This window comes from Lepisma saccharinum, chromosome 28 (assembly GCF_977018435.1).
Source record: "Lepisma saccharinum chromosome 28, izLepSacc3.1, whole genome shotgun sequence".
Lineage (NCBI taxonomy): Eukaryota > Metazoa > Arthropoda > Insecta > Zygentoma > Lepismatidae > Lepisma > Lepisma saccharinum.
In genome coordinates, this window is record NC_139256.1 from 3,903,855 (window position 1) to 3,917,566 (window position 13,712).

General features: G+C 38.7%; 2 protein-coding genes across 6 annotated transcripts in view; one reads left to right on the plus strand and one right to left on the minus strand.

Annotated features, from left to right (window-relative positions):
* The window catches only part of LOC145980552 (REST corepressor 3-like), a 62,549-nt gene extending 60,553 nt beyond the window's left edge, over window positions 1-1,996 (minus strand). Inside the window, exon 1 of one of the 3 annotated variants that reach the window (XM_083113575.1) lies at window positions 1,638-1,996. In XM_083113575.1, coding sequence (XP_082969701.1) covers window positions 1,638-1,836 — 199 coding nt within the window. In that variant the 5' untranslated portion in view covers window positions 1,837-1,996. The remainder of the gene's footprint in view (window positions 1-1,637) is intronic. The other 2 variants (XM_083113576.1, XM_083113574.1) reach the window with 2 other exon arrangements.
* A 3,699-nt stretch (window positions 1,997-5,695) lies between these two features.
* The window catches only part of LOC145981044 (uncharacterized), a 36,619-nt gene continuing 28,602 nt past the window's right edge, over window positions 5,696-13,712 (plus strand). For 2 of the 3 annotated variants that reach the window (XM_083114141.1, XM_083114144.1), the window contains exons 1-2: window positions 5,696-5,864; window positions 9,985-10,182. In XM_083114141.1, the coding sequence (XP_082970267.1) occupies window positions 10,065-10,182 (118 nt within the window). In that variant the 5' untranslated portion in view covers window positions 5,696-5,864; window positions 9,985-10,064. Of the gene's footprint in view, window positions 5,865-6,096; window positions 6,236-9,984; window positions 10,183-13,712 lie in introns of those variants that run through there. The other variant, XM_083114142.1, reaches the window with a different exon arrangement.

Genomic DNA, 13,712 nt, shown 5'->3' on the forward strand with positions numbered 1-13,712 from the left:
AAATTGTACATTTGCGTATAGAACTCGTAAAATAACCTTGCGATTTACCACGGTGATTGTCCATACACAGCAATTCGGTACCATCTTAATGGTTTTCCTTTACGCACAACAATCTTGCAACCTTGAATATTGACGTCAGACGAGGAATGCCTACGAGGTTAGGTTAGGCCTGTTAGGTTAGGTTTCATTAGCATAAATACAAAGAAAAATTAATATTTTGGCTAAGAGAACTATACCTTGCCTTACCTAACTTGAAAAAGCTCTCTTCCGTGACGTCAGAACACAATGTTGCTAAAGTGTTGTGCGATAAGGGACACCCATTCGGGGGAAATGGTATGTTCCGTGGAGCTAGTGTTCTTATGGTAGGGTTACGTTACGTTAAGAAAACATAGTTTATTTCGTTTTTTTCTCGATTTCCATACTCGACCGCCAATTATTACATGCAGATTCGTGATTAGGAGGTCTCAATTAGTGAGTAGACGAAATTTCATAGCAATTGGAGAGTGGTCCGGTATTGTAAACTCGTTCCTTTTTTTACTATGCTTGCCTAACGTAACCAAACCTAACCTTATCGGAAATGGTTCGTGGGGCTATCCGTCAGCTACCCGGGCTATCCATCAGCTACCCATGCATAATGTATAATTTCCACCGGTGACGAACACGATAGTAGGTATTTTTCGGTGAAGAAGGTTGAAACACTGCATACCCACAACATGAGTCCAAGATGTGCCCGCCATATTGTGTGTTCCGGAAGCGAAGAAAGGAATAAAAAAAAGCACTCAGAATGTGAAAAATTGCCTTTGTTTTCATGTAAAAAGCATAATGGCACCTTGAACTATGTTCCACAATACACAATTCGTAAGTATGAACAATGTGAAACACAAAATATGCGATTTAAATGTGTCTCCAATCTATGAAACTGTTACCCAAAGAATATCACTTCCAAACCATGGTTGAAAAAAGTGCGTGAATATTTTGATTCGTGGGACATTCTCTCATCGGACTATTTCTATAAAAATTCCAATAAAGTAATTTTGACGTTCAAACGTGTTTTTCGCTGTGAGACTGTAATCTCAACGTAACAGTCGCATCGAACACGATGTATTCTAGACATTCATACACTTCTCTCTCTCAATTTCACAAAAAAATTGCCGCATAAATTGTCAGGAAACAAGTCTTAATTCTAGACTTCTTTCAATCTTAGGTAGTACACTACATAATACAGGCTACTGATAATTCAAATTGGCAGTCATCCATTCTCGTCCGAGAAATGGTTGATAGCAGTTATACCTTGTACAGATTTATTTACGCTCTGTTACTATGTTCATTTCGTCTCAATTATAATCTAAAAATTATTATACAAGCACTCTGTGCAACCTAACATGAAATTTACAGAAACATTTCTGTCCTGTTGACATATCAAAGGAGCGCAGACACTTTGCGCAAGACTTGTACTGGTCTACGTGATCATTTACGCGAATAAAAAAAAAAGTATGATCTAAAGTCGCAACACAAAAGGGAAGGATAAGCTCAAAATTATGCATATTCAGGCTCAATAAAAACATTATAAATGTAAATAAGAATAAAGAAACTCATGAGACGAGGTCAGTGCACAGGTATGTTCAAATACCTACCACCCTCTTCCTCACTACTAGAATCCGAAGCATGTCCATTTGGACTTGGTCCTCGTGATCTTCGACCATTTCTCACATTTTCTGTACTTCGATCTGCCAAAACCATCTTTGTGAAACTATAGTTAAATACTGTACACCCTTCTGTCCGATTCTTCAAAGGAGCGCCACCAAAAAGTTTGCTCCAACACCCCCCGCTCACCATACAGTACGTAACAAACACAAACACTTTCCGAGCACCGTACTCCTTGCGGGAGTTACAATTTTATTTCAACAATATTAATTCCATTTCCTGAGGTACTAAATGCAAGCTAAAAATAATATTTTTGTAAGATAAACGTTACTCTTAACCAACAAAAAATTTTGGGAAGTAAAATGTAGCAAAATTTGTCTCAAAACAGTGCTCATGGAATCATGTTACAAATACAACGACAAAAAATACTATGGACAAAATGGAACACTCTCTAAGAGTTTCAATTTTAATATTTCCATATTTAGGCCATCCAAATTGATATAAAAAGAACAAATAACTGTTCTGACATAATTAATGCACACAATTTCGTCATATTTCATCGTCATTAATTCATTTTCCTGCTATAATTGCAATACAATGGCACAATTAAAAATAGCAGAAAACATTGATGCTACAAATCTAGATCCATAGAGATGTGGATAAGACTTGAAATCTCCAACAGAAGGATATACGAGAAAGAGGGAAAGAAGATATTAAGAAGCCATTATGATCTCCCACCAAATGTTCTGCTGAATTCACAATTCAACATTCAGAAATAAATAACTTTATCAAACTTGTTTTTATGATTGTGAAAAATAAATTTGAAACATCAGCGACACTGCAATCGAAGAAATCTTTCATAAATCAAGAGGTTTCAATCTGTGACGGAGCCAGAAAAATAAAGGTTAACGAGAGAGGCAGAAAAATTTCTGGGAACAGTTACATGTATTATACGTCAAACTTTATAGATACGCATAATTTGGCTAAAATGACATGTCTTTTTTTTCGGTGGTGGAACGTCAGTGAGAGGGTTAGGAAACCTCTGCTGCTCCTTCAACCCCTTGCGCCCAGCGATATCACGACTCAGATCCAATTTGTTTGTCAAGTGGTCAAGTCCATGTGTAATGTAAACTTCTTTAACTTCCAAAAAACCACAATACTTAAAAATTTAACCCCTATATAAACTCGTAGTCATGTACCAACTCTTTTCTTTCACAACATAATGTCGAAAAAACAGCAGGAAATATTTAGATTCATAATGTAGAATACGAAACCACTAATACAGACCGTGGACTGCCGTGGTTTTGTAAAACAGGAAGCAAAAAAGGTAAAGTTTCCCGTCCATCACGTGCCATTAAGGCACGTGATTTAGGTGATGTGGGGGTAGGGTCCCCCACATTCTCAATCTCGGCCGGTCACTTTGGAGGTGATGTGATCCCGCTCTACGGTCCGGCCGCCACAAAAACAGGACGTAACCCTAATATTTCATTAAAAAATATATACACTCTACTAACGTGCCACAATTTGCTTCTTTGGTTATAAGCCCCCGCCACCAACCTCTCCATTAAATGAAATCATTCAATCATGTGAAAATGAAGAGAAACTGTAATTTTCAAGAAGCAGACTGGCAACACTACTTTCCAAAGTAGTGATGGGAAAAGTCGTTCCTTTTGCGGATTCGATTCCTTTCGTTCCGCTCACCTAAAGGAATCGATTCCTCCAACTCGTTCCTTCGTTCCACTGCAAGTCGGTCCGACTCCGGCTGTCTCCACCATGATTTCGTTCACTCGTTCCTTTTCGGAATCATGATTCCTGGAATCATTTCCTCTCGTTCCAAGGAACGAGGCTCATGTTTCGTTCCTCCTTGCCAGGAGAGGAGGTGGGGGAAATTGAAAATAATGTAGGATGGAGTTTTGTGGACCTGGTAATATGTGTGTTAATTACACGCGGCTAAAGGGTGGGCCCATTCAATGTTATTTTGCAGCGTTTTACACTTCGCGGGTGCACTGCTAAACAATGTGAAATTACAAGTACTTTACTTTGAAAGGAGAAAATTATCATCATGCATTTTTTCCCCATTTATTACTGATATTAGCTATAACAAATTGTAATCACACTAAAAGCGATGGAAATAAAGCTAAGAAAAATATGCCATGTGGTAAGACAAAATCTCTCAAATAGGCCGATTGCGCGTAATTGATTCGACGTAAACATATCAATACCGGGTTTTTAGAAATATAAATTTCTTTTATGTCGACAACAGGAATGGTTCATAACTGATATTTTCTTTTTACCTTATAGTATATTCTTAATAAAGGTTGTGTAATGGGAGGGAAAGAGGGAGAAAAATGAACCGTCGAATGTAATTAATAAATTAAATTGTCATGGATGCCAAATGATTACTGCACTCTTCTCTCAATGTAAATGTATTTTTATTAACTTCAAATACATAGTTACGTCCCTTTCTTTTTACAATTCGATGTTCTTATGATTCAGATTTCAGCGAACATTTGATTTTACGAAGTGCAGGTGTATCTCAAACACACCCGCACCCTTGCCCCTCTCCACTCCAGGCTGTTTGGTCGGAACGCTCCAAATTCTCGTTCCGATTCCAAAAACTCGTACCAAGGCTCACTGACTAGTCCTTCAAACGTACAGTCCGCCTATTGGGGAGCTTGGAGCGAGTTAAAAACTGTAGTAACGCCCTCCATTATATTTGGCTTCTTGGTTGGTTCCTTCTGACCTCAATAGCGGGTGAAGGAGGGAGAGGAGTTTAACCGCGATGAACCCAACAGGAAACTTCCTAAAAACAGGAAATTTTGGAGCCAAGGAAGGGAAAAGAGTGAAACGTCTAAAATGTGCAAGAAACGGTGGAATTAGATGTCTTGCATTAAATAATACTTATCTTTTATAAACACCTGAAATGTATTTTCTTTCAGTTCGAACTCAGTTAATCGTGATTGAGTTAAAAAGTGTAACAACATTCAAGTAAAGCCGGAGCCTGTGGCTGAGTGGTTAGCACATCGCGCTGCGATGCCAAGGGTCCCGGGTTCGAATCCCGCTCGGATTTGGTTGTTTGTGAATGTCCATTCATCAATTTCATCACTCATCCCCATCTTCGCAAATTAGCCAGGAGGCACAAAACGCAAAGTAAAATAAACTAAATCAATCAATCAACAATCAACATTCAACATTCAAGTAAAAATATTAATTAACAATAACGACTCAAATAAAACAGATTTTGTCCAACATGAAGAAAATAAATTAAGTACATACTCAATGATTTATCCACCTCTACATATCACGGCTATATTTTTTTCGCAACAGACCCCCTTTAAATTTATTCACAATCATCTAATTTGGTAGCAGACCCCCTTGGCGGAGGGGTTAGCACTTCGCGATAACACTAGGGGGTCCCGGGTACGAATCCATGGATGTTTGTGAGTGTCCATTCATCACTCATCTCCATCTTCGCAAATTAGCCAAAAGTGGCACAAAAAGCGAAGTAAAATAAAGCAAATCAATCAGTGTGATTTGGTGTTAAATTTGCCTTTACATCATTTACACCCTCCTAGATTAGAAGTTCTGGATAAATCGTGAAAGTATGGATAATTTATTTTCTATTTTATTGTTGTATTTCTTGGTTGTGGAAGACCAGGAATTTTTAAGTCGAAAGGGACATTTTTTGCTACACGGGAGGGAAATTTTTCTCCGAGCCAGGGAAGAATTTTGCAGAATTCGTCCGTGCTGTTTAGCCCAGACCACTCGGAATGGGCAAAATACAACTTTCCTCCTACACCCTCCATCTTCCCTCTCCTCGGAGTGCCTTTTCAATGCTGAGGCAGATGACGGGAAAGTAAGGGAACAAAAGGACAAGAGAAGCCGCTTGTAGAAGTTTCTCGCATGTGTTGACAACGACGCAGGCGCAGTAGCTAAAAACAAAACCGGATTCGATTCCAGCTGACTTCCGGAATCGGAACGATTCGTTCACTTGCTGGTTTCGTTCCTTTGGAACGATTCGTTCCGGAACGACCCATCACTATTCCAAAGTGAATGGCTGTGTCTACATGAACGTGGATGAACTGTAATTTTATGGATGATATTTATCATGAAATAATTACGTGTGAAGTGTGTAGTAGTATAATTGTCAGCGTAAAGTCTAGCTGAAAATTCCAATTTCCAAGTGTGATAAATGTAAAGATTTTAATCTGAATTATTAGGTAATGTCATGGCTTTTGAAGTGTGCCCGTGTGTGGTGTCCTTTTTAGCTTTTAGTCGTCTATTCCGAACCATACAGGCAAAGAGAGGGATAATTTTAACTTTTTTTTTATCGCAAAGTGATAAGTAGTGTTAATCCTAATTGACAGTTCATTAATCTGCGTTGGTCATGTAATTTTAAGATAAAAATGAGAAGAGCAAAAGATAAGCTTGTGATGTAGAATCTTTTTACGAAGTGTAAAATAGAGAAAGTTATACCAAATATAGAAAGTTACATTATAGCAATATTCAAAAGTATCGTGTATTGACTATTTTATATCAGATCTACAACCCCTCTAGTCAGTGGCGGGCCCAGGATTTTCGAAAGGAGAAGGTATACATTTTTTTAGTAGTCCTCGCTCATTTTGCCATCTTTTTCCTGCTTTTGATGGTCTTTTTTTGGTAAAATTTTCGTATTCCCAAAACGTATTTCTTCAATTTTACAGGAGAAAGTACTTACCGAAATGGGTTTATTTATACTTTAGGAAGGTCTTGGAAGTTTGCTTTCAACTCGTTGAAATTTTTTTGCCGATAAATCATGTAATTTTCGACATTAATGTCGCTCCGATGCATGAAAGCTGTTCCCTTGATGTCCGTCTACTACGTGAACCAAATATCTGCGAGCGTTTCATGACGTAACAACCGGTCAGTGTTTCCAAATGCGCGGTTTTGTAACTGTGTAACAGTTCTAGAACGTAAATAAACGTGAGTTATTGTTCATCATTTCTGATTACGAACTTGCGACAACATGACGTGCACAGGATCAGTGGCGTGCTCAATGTGAGGTTGATGGGAGTGATAACCCCCCCCCCCCTTTCGCCCAGTATCTCTAAGGCTATTTATGAATGGTTCGTGGGCTATTTATGTATGGTTCGTGGGGCTATCCGTGAATGGTTCGTGGGGCTATCTGTGAATGGTTCATGGGGCTATCCGTGAATGTTTCGTGGGGCTATCCGTGAATGGTTTGTGGGGCTATTTATGAATGGTTCGTGGGGCTATCCGTGAATCGCTCGTGGGGCTAGCACCAATGGTTCGTGGGGCTATCCGAGAATGGTGTGTGGGGCTACGGATATTTTTTTCGAAACCAATTTTTAACTATTGAAACCTTTGCGTGGCCCTACTAACCTATCCACGCGCCAATGGTTCGTGGGGCTAGCGCCAATGGTTTGTGGGGCTAGCGCCAATGGTTCGTGGGGCTATCTTTTTCACTATTGAAACCTTTGCGTGGCCCTACTAACCTATCCACGCGCCAGTGGTTCGTGGGGCTAGCGCCAATGGTTCGTGGGGCTATATTTTTAACTATTGAAACCTTTGCGTGGCCCTACTAACCTATCCACGTGCCAATGGTTCGTGGGGCTAGCGCCAATGGTTCGTGGGGCTAGCGCCAATGGTTCGTGGGGCTATCTTTTTCACTATTGAAACCTTTGCGTGGCCCTACTAACCTATCCACGCGCCAATGGTTCGTGGCGCTAGCGCCAATGGTTCGTGGGGCTATCTTTTTCACTATTGAAACCTTTGCGTGGCCCTACTAACCTATCCACGCGCCAATGGTTTCAGTTGCTTTGTTTTATTTCAATCACTTATCGCACAACACTCTTGCTACCTTGCGTTCTGACGTCAGCAGACTGAAGTTTATTTTTAGGCTAAAGGCCTATGTTGTTATCCATATCATTAAAATTTCAGTAACCACCAAACGTCTCTAATTCCCTTATTTTCGTATTTTCCACATTCATACTTACGTATTCTCCATACTAGTACCTAGATATTTTGCTATGAAGAAGGTCGCAACACTGCATAACCACTGATCATGGACTACGCTAGTCAAGATTTCTGCGCCATATCGTGTGTATCGCAAGCAAAAGCGAAGAAAATAAAAATACTCCATATTTCGAAAATTGAGATTATTTGCCTGCAAAAAACGAAACGCGAAATAGAAGAATCCTTACGAATGCAGAATATGTAAGTATCAATGTGAAAAATACGAAAATAAGGGAATTAGAGACGTTTGGTGGTTACCGAAATTTTAATCTTTTTTTTAAGGAATACTGGTCCAAGGGGGGTTATAACCCCCACCCACCCCCTTTGGCACGCTACTGCCTCTTAGTCTAGATTAAGGTCTCACTATAGAACATGGACTGCTTTTTCCCTCTAAATAGACTAGCAAAATTTATATTCCCTGAAAGTATGTACCTTCTACTTCCATTTTCCGGTGTTACTTTTCCAATTACTATTATATTATTGGGCGTAAAAGATGGGTACTACTTTACTGTCCCTCGGACAGATTTCTTCATTTCTACAGAAGAAACTATTTACTGTAATAAGTTCCTGTAGTGTTGTCTAACATCTGGAAGGTGTTTTGTGTGATGTGGGAATGGTTCATAGCGGAAATTCAACCATTGACGCATAGCCCCACGAACCATTTCCGGTAAGGTTAGGTTAGGTAGGGTCACAATAGGTTACAATAGTTAAAAATTGGTTTCGAAAAAAATATGCGTAGCCCCACGAACCATTCTCGCATAGCTCCATGAACCATTCTCACATAGCACCATGAACCATTGACACATAGCTCCACAAACAATTTGCGGAAACGTACGTTGTTCAGTTACAAAAACACTTTTTTAAAAAAAAAAATGATCAAAAAAACGTGAATACACGTTAAAAAATGATCCGCGAAGCAGATAGGTAAGTACAATTGTCAAAAATTGACGAAACTCAGAAGTTATAGGGGTCCAAAGGATAGTAAACATTTACCAAAAAAGGTGGAGCGATTTTACAATACAGGGAATTTCTCCATTTTGTTTGAAATTCGGCATACTCACTAATTTTGACCCCCTAATCACGAATCTGCAGTCAATATTTGGCGCTCACATGTGGAAATAGCAAAATAATCTAAATTAAGTTCTTATTTCCACACCCTTGATTTCCAAATTTCCCGCCGATTCCGGGCTCCGCCCCTGGGGTAATTGACCTACCGCCCCCAACCGCTATCGTGGCCCCGCCTATATCTATAGAGTCCCTGTTAAAGGCATGTTAGAAATTGGCCAGATTCACCTGCCAAATTTTAAGTGCAGATTCGTGATTACGAGGCCCAAATTAGTAAGTATCCCAAATTTTAAACAAATTGGATAAATTTCCTGTATTGTTAAATTATACCAAAAATGTTTTTCCTGCTACTAAAAGCAATCCATTTCTCCTTTTGTTCACGTCCATATTGTTTACGCACAGTTGCTGTCATTTGTTTCGGGGTCTTCCTCTCCGCACAAGAGTTTTTCTACCTTGTGTTCCGACGTCAGATGAGGAATGCCTATGAGGTTAGGTTAGGTTCCATTAGCATAAATACAATGAAAAATTATTATTTGGGCTAAGAAAACTAAACCAAGCTAGCCTACAATAAAAGTGCTCAAGTGTTGTGTGATAAATGAGACCCTTCTTTTCACCGAATTCGAGTTGATTTGTCACTCCGGATTCCACCCCCCACACACACTTTCTTGTTTTTTTTTTTTTTAAAGAAAAAAATTTCCGCACCTTCAAACTTACTTTTCCCGATTACTAACTACAAAACATTACCAAAAAATTATGAACTGTGTTCCTCCTAAGCAGCCCATATTCTGCAGTCTTACCTTTTTACATGGTTCAATTTTGATTTACGTGCGTTAACACATACTGCGGAGTTGTAGCGATTAGTTAAGATTTTGTTCTTTTAGCATTAAAATGAAGTCCCTAAATGCATTCTACTAAGGTTCCGATTTATTTCTAGACTCATTCTCATTCCCATTACTGTCGCTTGTCAACAGACGCTACCTTGTCCATGGGAAGCACGAATGCTTGTGTAAGGTAATGTTTAAGTTGTTTTATTCAACATAAATAACTTTTCAAATCCAAACAGTGCCCATTGCTTCAAGGAAGGTTCAAATTTTGTGTGACAATGATTTCCAAAATTCTACAATAATTATTAATTAAGTCTTTCTGCTAGTAGAATTTGAAAAAAAATATATAAAACAATCGGAACCGGTACCATTAGAATTATTGCTTGATTGCATTGGCTGCTAAATGATTTTAAAACAGTGACGTGTTTATTTTCAGAGTTTATATATTTGAGTCCTGAATCATGAACTGTTAATGTGAACAACTCCTTTAGGATTTAGCCTGCTTCCACACATTCTATGATGAGAGTAGTGGCCCTAGTCAGTGGGGGAAAGGATAGTTGTTACAACATGATCCAATGTGTTGCAGCAGGACATGAAATTGTAGCATTGGCAAATTTACACCCAGAGAATAAAGGTAAGCTAATTTCTTGTATTAAATATATGCAACTGCTTGAGTGTTACTTTGTTTTTTAGGTACTAGTTTACTATCCTTCGGACACATTTATTTATTTTTACAGAAGAAACTACTTACCGTAATAAGTTCCTGTAGCATTGTTGAACATCGGGAAGGTGTTTTGTGTGATGTGGGAATGGTTCATAGCTGAAATTCATGTTGTTTGTTGAAAATTAATTCTCCGACGGAGAATAGCTAGCACCACGAACCATTGGCGCGTGGATAGGTTAGTTCTGTTAGGTTAGGAAACATAGTTCAAATTTGGTGTCGTGTTAGTATGAGGATCAAAAATTGGAAATAATTGCGAACCATTGACGCTAACCCCACGAACCATTGACGCTAGCCCCATGAACCATTGGCACGTGGTTAGGTTAGGCAAACATAGTTAAAATTTGGTGTCGTTGTAGTATCAGGAATATATATATTTGGTTGTGAAACAAAAAAAAATCACGAAAATCGACAGTTTCCATTCCGAAAACTAACGCCTTATTTTCGCTTATTTTGCCATTTCTAGATGTTCTACACCTTCAGGAATGTTCCGCGAAGCAGATACATAAGTACGAATGTCAAAAATTGACGAAACGAAAAAATTAGAGGTGTCCGAAGGATAGTAAATTTTTACCGATGATTGTACCTTTTAACACTTTTCCTATTATTGATGCAGCTGTATTTCTTGTGAAAAAGCTAAGCAATAGCACAGATCACATGATTCTCCCTATATTGAATAGCTACCCATTAATTATAGAAAGACTGTTAATAGCCTCCACATTCTCATGGATTCCCACATCGAATGGTCAGATCATATTTCAACGCAGATAATATCGAGCCTTATATCACTTGAAGAATATTGTAGGCACTGAGGCTAAGAAAAAATTGTGCAAAAGTCTAGTATTATCACGATTAATCTATGGATCCATAGTTACTTTAATGCAAAGCAGCTCCATATCTAACCAGCTACAAAAACTACAGAATGCATGCATTAGATTTATTTACAAGCTAAAAAAAAAGGAACCTCATTTATTTCAAAATATTTACACCGTTTGAATTGGCTTCATACAAAGAACTTTGCTAAATACCAGTTACTCACTCCATCACATAAAGTACTGAACAGCAAGCAACCTGGATATCTCATTGTGAAACTAAGCACAAAATCAAACGGGCATCAACATGCAACGCGACGAAAAAAATATTGTTAGTGCCAGTACATAATACAACTACCTACGGGAAGTCGTATACCGTAACTGCCACCAAAGAATGGAATTCCCTTCCAACCTCTCTAACATCCATCCAGTGCCTTCAGCTATTTAAACATATACTTAAACATTATCTTGTAACAAGGCAGCGAAGTACTTAATCCCGAGGAATCTGTAATCAGAAATTCATCCATTGTAACAACTAGCAACTGTATTCATAAAATCTTAGAGCTATTAACATTCTTTAACTTCATTATTTTATTTTTATTTAACTTTATCTATTATGCTCTTATGATTACTTTATTCATTGTTCTAGATGACTCAGAGTCATTAATGTACTAAAGATGAAAGCAACAATCATTAGATATCTAAGTACTTAATTTAAATGTAATGCTTTTCTATTTCTTTTTAATTCAGTTTATGTTTGTTCTATTCAATCCATATTCTTTAAGTTTACATGTAATCAGTATGTATTCTTGTATTCCATTTTTACTTGTAATCATGTCCCAGACAAGGGTCTTGTAAGAGCAGCTCTCGAGGCTGAAACACCCGCTCTAATAAAAATGCTTTTATTATATTATTAATACGTAGTTGTCTGTCTGTAAATGTACATGTCATCTTTACTGGATTTGGTTAAAGCTTGATTCACGCCATGTGCAAACATTGTAATATTAAAAGAAAGGTACACACTTTGGTACTTTGAATGGTTGCACTCCAATATTTCACCAAGGTCACAGGAATTATAGACCAACTAAATAACAAGAAATACTAGTTTTCAGTTTGTTGGGAACAGTAGCGCATCATACAAATTTCCAATACTGAAAACGAATCAGCTGGCCACACCTACTTCTGCCATTCTCCTTACCCATTTTATCATACACTTCTGGCCCATACGGACCTTTTAAGTTCACGTGGATGCCTGTTTTTATACTTTTTAACTCTGCTGGTTTGACAAGTAAGGTCCCTATTTTAATAGCCCTGAAGAAGCCAACTGACACTGGTGAAAAATAATAACCTGTGGCCAACAGCCCTTGAAGGCCAGGGCCTACCTACCTCACTCCCCCAAGGAGGGAGATCATAGAAACAGTTGGGGGTGACGTGTGGTCAGCATAAGAAATCCTTAGTCAATCTCCATGACTGGGTTACTCTAGTCATTCACTGCTCTCCAATTTCCTCATGATGGTGGGTCGCCACTGGTCCCATAGGCTGGCCGAAAACTCAGGCAAAAAGTTGTTACACTCATCCCGTAGCCAGAGCCCGAAGTTTACACCTTAGACCAGACGGCCACGATACGAGACGACAGTGGTGAAATATTGGAGTATAATCATTTGATGTTCCAAGATGTAGTAAATTTGTTTAGACTTTCACTTGGCGTATGGCTACTGCAAACACTTAAATTGTAATGTTTCATCTATTTTTTAATTATCAACCCCTCCCCCCTTCTTTAGCATTGAATTTTTTCAATACACATCTAATCCTCCTTATCCTTTAAAAAAGCATCTACTCTTCTGAATTGTTTAAATGCTTGTGGTAACGTGTATCATCATCATCATCCTTCACCGTTTCCTGCCTCTGACTGGGTCAGCATTGAAGTCAAACCTCTCAATTTTCTTCTGGTCTTCCACAACTCTCTTTCCACGGTGTTCCAGTCTTGTCCTCTTCTCCTAACACTCTCCACTATCCACTCTCTCCACACACATCTTGGTCTCCCCCTTGGCCATATTCCCATTCCTTGTGTAAGCTCTTATTGCTAGTCTTTCTCCATCCATCCTCTTCATGTGGCCGAACCATCTCATCTGTGCCTGATCTATCCTGTGCTGGAGCTTCACCACACCCACTGTCTGTCGGATCTCCTCATTCGTTATTCTATCCCTTCTAGTTTTTCCCAATATACCCCTTAAAAAATTCATCTGCATCTTTCTTTTGTCTGTCTTTTGTCCAAGTCTCTGCTCCATACATAATTATTGCCACGTATGTGTTGTATACAGTGTGTCCGGAAGAAAATATACCAATAAGAAATTTGAATAATTCGGCAACCATTGGTGATAGAAATGCCTGGTTATGCTTATTTGGAAGAGGGGATAATAGAATTTTATGATGAGCAAACGAAAATTGCAGTACTCTCCTCAGTAGATCTCAATGTGAGCTCCTTTTGGTGGATCGACAAACATCAAGTCAGTATACTCAACCTCAATCCATACGTTGCGCAACGTTGACGTGTCACAGACGCACATGCATTGATAATTCTTCCTCATAGATCATCCAACCCTTGCACAGGTGTTCGGTAGACAATAGTCG